Source organism: Neovison vison, chromosome 4, assembly GCF_020171115.1.
Source record: "Neovison vison isolate M4711 chromosome 4, ASM_NN_V1, whole genome shotgun sequence".
Classification (NCBI taxonomy): Eukaryota; Metazoa; Chordata; class Mammalia; order Carnivora; family Mustelidae; genus Neogale; species Neogale vison.
Window position 1 is genome coordinate 119330477 of NC_058094.1, and position 8069 is coordinate 119338545.

At 48.8% G+C, this 8069-nt stretch overlaps 1 protein-coding gene across 1 annotated transcript; it reads left to right on the forward strand.

Moving 5' to 3' along the window:
- The first annotated feature begins 6107 nt into the window (after positions 1-6107).
- LOC122904623 (elongation factor 1-alpha 1-like) lies at positions 6108-7526 on the forward strand. Its single transcript, XM_044245641.1, has one exon. It carries the CDS (start codon positions 6129-6131, stop codon positions 7515-7517), a length of 1389 nt encoding a protein of 462 aa, XP_044101576.1. The 5' UTR covers positions 6108-6128; the 3' UTR covers positions 7518-7526.
- The last annotated feature ends 543 nt before the right edge of the window (positions 7527-8069 follow it).

An 8069-nucleotide genomic window follows, 5' to 3' on the forward strand; every position in this document is an offset into this window, starting at 1 on the left:
ACTTGGCTCAGGCTCTGCCAGTCACAGCACTAGTGTCCAGGGCAGCCTATAAATCAGGGTTCCCTCGAGAACCGAGCAGATTAATCCTCATATGAGCTTTCTGGAGAGACTCACCAGGCCCTTCTTGTTTCTATGGGGAAGGCAGAATGCTGCCTTTGGCTCCAGAATGCCCTATTAAGAGGGCTTGTGGGCCAGGAAGATGAGGATGGAATTGTAAACTCAAGTTATGGTTAAATTTAGAGTTAAACAAAAGGCACTTCCAGTGTGCAGCGGTTGAATCGAATATCCAGCACCTGAGTATGGGTGGATGTCAGATATTTGCTCATGCTGGAGTTTGTGTCTATGATGACTGAGAAATGGAGGGGTGGCGTCAAGGCCATTGAGGATTTCCCACCCTGGGGCTTGTGAGATGCTCCAAACAGATTTCCATCTACCGGACAGGGGGAGTCTGGTTTGTTTGCTCCAGGGTCCCACATGTGGTACGATTGGATAGCATAGCTCTCCCACGTGGATGCCTAGAAAGCACACCTCCATTGACCATTGCAGCTGAGGAACATGGCAGGTTCATTCTGGTGGTTCTGGGGTGAAGTATCAAGGCCTTGACTTGACATGGAGTCTCATGAAGATGGGTCACAATGCTAGTTTGTTACCAGGGTGATCATAGAATGTGCTGGTTGCTAAGGGGCCATTCAGGATTCATCTACCCTGAGGGTTTGACACAGGTCCATGAGCACGGCTTCCTTCTTGGGACAGGAGATATTCTATTCTGTGGCTCAGGGACCACATGTTGTATCATAAGTTGGTATTCCAGAACAGGTCTCTGAGGATGGATACCTGAAAACCTAATCCAGTGTTCCAATGAAGTCCTCTGGGCATGTCAAGTACAATCTTCTGACTCAGGACCATTGACTTGGGTGTCAGTCTGGATGGAGGTGATCAGGTTGTTTCAAACTGCACATTTGAGTCCACAGCACCCTCCAATATTGGGCTGGGCTCAGGCGCCTTGTAGGTTTCTCCTAATCTAAGGATTTGGGCAACAGTGACGGGCACAGTTTCCTTGAGTATGGCAGGCACAGTCCTTTGTTGTGGCTCTAGATACCACAATCTTGAGGTCATGTGAAGCATGGTTTTGGGAGGGACGTCTGCAAACACAAACTCCGGTTAGGGTTAGTGGCGAGGTGATTGCAGGCACAATGCATAGACCTGGAAGGCAGCTCCTCAGGAACTGTAAATCGGATGACTCGAAGGTGGTAGCACAGGCTGTTGTATCTGGATTGCGTGTCCAGGATGGCCTCGGAATGCAGCTGTGGTCTCATGGGTCCATGGCAGATTTTTCCTCTCTAAGTTTCCTGGGGCTCCCAATAGTTTGGTGGCTTTCTCGGGGAAAAGAATAGTGCTGTTTTCCAAATTACGGGTGCCCCAAAATAGGGATTCCAGAGACGGCTTCTGGGTCTGGGCCACTGGAAAATCCCACCAAGTGTTGGGATTTGGGCCTAATGGCATACCAGACCTGTAATGCGGGGTCCTGAAGGGGCTAATGAGAGCGTTTGTTTGAAAGCATGCTCAGGCTGAGGGTCACCATGCCTGCTTGTGTCCCGGTGGTACTCAAGAGTGGGCGTGGTCTCCTTGTCCATGGAGCTGGCTCCCACTTTGAAGGTTGGAAACCCATCCCAACAGCTAGGATCCCTGCCATGGGAAAGGAAAAGTTCTCTATGCTGCTTCAGGTTCCCTCATTGGCAGGGATTCCAGCAAATGTCTGGGGACAGATGCCTGAATACCAAAGATGGGTAGAGATGACGGACTTGGACCATGGCCAGTTTCAAATGCTAGATATGGGCCCCTATCACTTGATGGCTGACACTAGGTCTTGGCTAGGCTCTGGCAGACACATCACTAGTACCCAGGGCAGCCTATAAACTGGGGTTCCCTCGAGCGCCGAGCAGATTGATCCTCATGTGGAGTTTCTGGGAAGACTCACCAGGCCCTTTTTCTCTCTATTGGGAAAGCAGAATGTTGCGTTGTGGCTCTAGAGTTCCATCTCAAGAGGGCTTGCAGACCAGGAGGGTGAGGATGGAATTGTAAACACAAGCTATGGTTCAATACAGGGTCAAGCGGAAGGCAGTTCCAATGTGTAGCACCTTATTCGTGATATCCAGCACCTGAGTAAGGGCGGATGTCAGATGTTTGCTCATGCTAGGGTTTGTGTCTATGTTGACTGACAAATGGATGGGTGGCGTCAAGAGGCCATGGAGTATTTCCCAAGTTGGGGCTTGTGAGATGTTCCAAACAGCAATGTTTCCTTCTTCTGGACAGGGGCAGTTTGTTCCAGGTTCCCCCATGTGGAAAGTTTGGGTAGCAGAGCACTACTTCATGGAATCCTGGAAAGGACACCTCCACTGACCATTGAAGCTGAGGAATATGGCAGGTTCGTTCTGCTATCTCTGGGCGAAGTACCAAGGCCATGAGTTGACATGAAGTCTCATGAAGATGGGTCACAATGCTGGTTTGTTACCAGGGAGCTCTTAGAATGTTCTGGTGGTTAAGGGGTTGTGCCTAAGGTGGCTAAGGAGCTGGTGGCTAAGGTGGTTAAGGGGCTAAGGGGCTAAGGGGCTAAGAGGCAGGATTCATATACCCTGAGGGTTGGCCACAGGTCCAAGAGCATGGCTTCCAGCTGGGGACAGGAGATTTTCTGTTGTGGGGCTCAGGGACCATAAGATGTATCATAAGTTGGCATTCCAGAAGAGGCCTCTGAGGACAGAAGCCTGAAAAGCTTATCTAGGCTTCCAGTGAGGTCCTAGGGCCATGTCAGGTTCAATCATCTAACTCAGGACCATTGACTTGGGTGTCTGCCTAAATGGAGGTGAACAGGGTGTTTCAGACTGTGCATTTGCATCCAGAGCGGCCTCCATAATTGGGTTGGGCTCAGTAGCCTTGCAGGTTTCTCCTAATCAGGAAGGTTTGGGCAACATGATAGGCCGAGTTTCCTTGGGGATGGCAGGCACAGTCCTGTGGTGTGACTCCATGGGCCCCATCCTGGAGGGCATGTGAGCCATGCTTTTGAGAGAGAAATCTGCAAACACAAACTCGGGATAAGGTTATTGGCGAGGTATTCGCAGGCCCAATGCATAGACCTGGAGGGCAGCATATCAGGAAAGGTAAATCAGGTGACTAGAAGGCAGTAGCACAGGCTCTTGTATCTGGATTGTGTATCCACTATGGCCTTGGAATGCAGGTGTGGTCTCATGGGACCATGGGAGATTTTTCCTCTCAAGGATCCTGAGGCTCCCGATAGTTTGTGGTTTTCTCAGGGAAGAGAAGAGTGCTGTTTTCAATCTTAGGGGTACCCTAAAACAGAGATTCCAGTGACGGGCTATGGGTATAGGCACGTGGAAAATCCCACCAAGTGTTAGGATTTGGGCCTAGGGGCATACCAGGCCTGCAATGTGGAATCCTGGAGGTGCAACTGAGAGCGTTTATTTGAAAGCATGCTATTGCGGAGGGTCATAATGCCTGCTTGTGCCAAGGGCGGCCCTCATGAGTGGGCGTGGTCTCCTTGGCCATGCAGCTGGCTCCCACCCTGAGGTTTGGACACGACCCTAACATCCAGGATTCCTGCCATGGGAAGGAGGAGTTCTCTACTGGGCTTCAGGTTCCCCCATTAGCTGGGATTCGAGCAAAGGTCTGGAGACAGATACCTGAATAGCAAGGATGGGTAGAGATGATGGCCCTGGGACATGGCCAATCTCACATGCTGGATATGCGACCCTCCCGCTGGGTGGCTGACATGAGGTTGGGGCTCAGGCTCATTCAGACACAGCACTAGGTGCTAGGGGAGCCTATAAATTGGGGTTCCCTCAAGGGTAGAGTAGACTGATCCTATGTGGAGTTTCTGGGCAGACTCACAAGGCCCTTTTTCTTTCTATGGGGAGGCAGAATGCTGTGTTGTGGCTCCAGAATGCACTATTAAGAGGACTTGCAGACCAGGAGGGTGAGGATCGAATTGTAAATGCAAGCTACGGTTAAATCCAGTGCCAAGAGAAAGGCATTTCCAGTGTGCAGGGGCTGATAGGAATATCCAGCACCTGAGTAAGAGTGGAGGTCAGATGTTTGCTCACACTGGACTTTATGCCTATGATGACCAACAAATGGAGGGGTGGTGTCAAGAGGCCATGGAGGATTTCCCATGGTGGAGCTTGTGAGATGCTCCACACAGCAAAGTTACCTTCTACCAGACAGGGGGAGTCTGTTTGTTTGCTACAGGGTTCCCCATGTGGATAGTTTGTGTATCAGATCACTCCCTCATGGATGCCTGGAAAGCACACATCTATTTACCAGCTGAGGAACATGGCAGGTTTGTCTTGTCACTCTGAGTAAAAGTACCAGTTCTTTGAGTTGACATGTGTCTCTTGAAGATGGGTCACAATGCTGGTTTGTTACCAGGATGATCTTAGAATATGCTGATGGCTAAGGGCCTGTGCAGGATTCATATACCCTGAGGGTTTGACTCAGGTCCAAGAGCACGGCTTCTGTCTGGGCAGGAGATGTTCAGTTGTGGGGCTCAGGGACCACATGTTTTATCATAAGTTGGTATTCAAGAACAGGCCTCTGAGGACAGAAGCCTGAAAACCTAATCTACAGTTCCAAATAGGTCTTAGGGGCATGTCAGTTTCAATCATCTGACTCAGGATCATTGACTTGGATGTCTTCCTGGATGAAGTTGATCAGGGTGTTTTGACTGTGCATTTGCATCCAGAGCAGCCTCCATACGCTCCATATGGAGCAGCCTCCATATTGGTGGGCTCAGGGGCCTTACAAGTTTCTCCTAATCTGGAGGGTTTGGGCAACTGTGACAGGCACTGTTTCCTTGGGGATAGCAGGCACGTCCTGTGGTGTGGCTCCAGATGCCCCATCCTGGAAGGCATGTGAACCATGGTTTTGGGAGAGAAGTCTGCAAACACAAACTCGGGTTAGGGTTAGAGGCGAGGTGATCGCAGGCCCAATGCATAGACCTGAGGGAAGCTCATCAGGAACTGTAAATCAGGTGACTCGAAGGCAGTACCACAGACTATTGTATCTGAATTTTGTTTCCATGATGGGCTCAGAATGCAGGTGTGGTCTCATGGGTTAATGGGAGATTTTTCCTCTCAAAGTTGCTGACTGCTCCCAATAGTTTGGTTGCTTTCTTGGGGAAGGGAAGAGTGCTGTTTTCCAACTTAGGGGTGCCCCAAAACAGGGATTCCAGAGACAGACTTTGGGTCTGGGCGCCTGGAAAATTCCACCAAGTGTTAGGATTTGGGCCTAGGGGCATACCAGGGCTGTAATGCGGGATCCTGGAGGTGCAACTGAGAGCATTTATTTGAAAGCATGCTCAGGCTGAGCATCAAAATGCCTGCTTGTGCCCAGGGTGGCCCTCATAAGTGGGCGTAGTCTCATTGGCCTTGCAACTGGCTTCCACTCTGAGGTTTGGACTACCATCCCAACAGCCAGAATTCCTGCCATGGGGAAGGAGGAGTTCGCTATTGTGCTTCAGGTTCCCCCATTGTTAGTGATTCCAGCAAAGGTGTAGGGAACAGATACCTGAATACCAAGGATGGGTAGAGATGATGGCCCTGGGCCATGGCCAGTCTCACATGTTGGATATGGACCCCGCCCACTGGGTGGTTGCCATGAGGTCGGGGCTCAGGCTCTGTCAGACACAGCACTAGTGGCCATGGCAGCCTATAAATCGGGGTTCCCTCGTGATCTGAGCAGATTGATCCCCATGTGGTGTTTCTGGGAGTACTAAACCAGGCCATTCTTCTTTCTATGGGGAAGGCAGAATGCTGCGTTGTGGCTCCAGAATTCACTGTCAAGAGGACTTGCAGACATGAAGGGTGAGGATGAAATTGTAAACCCAAGCTCCTTTTCAATTCAGTGCCAAACAAAAGGCAGTTTTAGTGTACAGCAGCTTATTTGAATATCCAGCACCTGAGTAAGGGTGTATGTCAGATGTTTGCTCACACTGGAGTTTGTTTCTATGATGACTGACAAATAAAGTGGTGTCATCAAGAGGCCATGGAGGCTTTTTCACAATGGGTTTGCCGCCAGAACACAGGTGTCATGAAAACCACCACTCATCCTAAACCAGAATGGGGAAGGAAAAGACTCATATCAACATTGTTGTCATCAGACACGTAGATTCGGGCAAGTCTACCACTACTGGTCATCTGATCTACAAATGTGGTGGGATCGATAAAAGAACTATTGAAAATTTCGAGAAGGAGGATGCTGAGATGGGAAAAGGCTCCTTCAAGTATGCCTGGGTCTTGGATAAACTGAAAGCTGAATGTGAACGTGGTATCACCATTGATATCTCCCTGTGGAAATTTGAGACCAGCAAGTATTATGTGACTATCATTGATGCTCCAGGACACAGAGACTTTATCAAAAACATGCTTACAGGCACATCCCAGGATGACTGTGCTGTCCTGACTGTTGCTGCTGGTGTTGGTGAATTTGAAACAGGTATCTCCAAGAACGGGCAGACCCGTGAGCATGCCCTTCTGGCTTACACACTGGGTGTAAAAGAACTAATTGTTGGTGTTAACAAAATGGATTCCACTGAGCCACCCTACAGCCAGAAGAGATACGAGGAAATCGTTAAGGAAGTCAGCACCTACATTAAGAAAATTGGCTACAACCCCGACACAGTAGCATTTGTGACAATTTCTGGTTGGAATGGTGACAACATGCTGGAGCCAAGTGCTAATATGCCTTGGTTCAAGGGATGGAAAGTCACCCATAAAAATGGGAATGCCAGTGGAACCACACTGCTTGAAGCTCTGGATTGCATTCTGACACCAACTCGTCCAACTGACAAGCCCTTGCATATGCCTCTCCAGGGCGTCTACAAAATTGGTGGTATTGGTACTGTCCCTGTGGGCCGAGTGGAGACTGGTGTCCTTAAGCCTGGCATGGTGGTCACTTTTGCTCCAGTCAATGTTACAACTGAAGTAAAGTCTGTTGAAATGCACCATGAAGCTTTGAGTGAGGCTCTTCCTGGGGACAATGTGGGCTTCAATGTCAAGAACGTATCTGTCAAAGATGTTCATTGTGGCAATGTGGCTGGTGACAGCAAAAATGACCCACCAATGGAAGCAGCTGGCTTCACAGCTCAGGTGATTATCCTGAACCATCCAGGCCAAATTAGTGCTGGATATGCACCTGTGCTGGTTTGTCACACAGCTCACATTGCTTGCAAGTTTGCTGAGCTGAAGGATAAGATAGATCATCGTTCTGGAAAAAAGCTGGAAGATGGTCCCAAGTTCTTGAAATCTGGTGACCCTGCCATTGTTGATATGGTTCCTGGCAAGCCTATGTGTGTTGAGAGCTTCTCTGACTATCCTCCTCTGGGCCGTTTCACTGTTCATGACATGAGACAGACGGTTGCTGTGGATGTCATCAAAGTAGTGGACAAGAAGGCAGCTGGAGCTGGCAAGGTCACCAAGTCTTCCCAGAAAGCTCAGAAGGCTAAATGAATATTATACCCAATACGTACCACCTCAGTCTTAATCAGTGGTGGAAAAACGGTCTCAGAACTGTTTGTGTCAATTGGCCATTTAAGTTTAATAGTAAAAGACTGGTTAATGATAACAATGCATCATAAAACCTTCAGAAGGAAAGGAGAATGTTTTGTGGACCATTTGTTTATTTGTGTGTGTGTGTGTGTGTGTGTGTGTGTGGCAGTTTTAAGTTATTAGTTTTTAAAATCAGTACTTTTTAATGGAAACAACTTGACCAAAAATCTATCACAGAATTTTGAGACCCATTAAAACAAAAGTTTAGTGAGAAAAAAAAAAAAAAAAAAGAGGCCATGGAGGATTTCCCACGCTGGGGCTTGTTAGATGCTCTAAACAACAAGGTTTCCTTCTAACGGACAGGGGGAGTCTGGTTTGTTTACTCTAGGGCTCCCCATATTAAAAGTTTGGGTAACAGAGCTCTCCCACATGGATGCCTGGAAAGCACACCTCCATTGACCATTGCAGCTGAGGAAAATGGCAGATTCGTTCTGGTGGCTCTTGGGCAAAGTA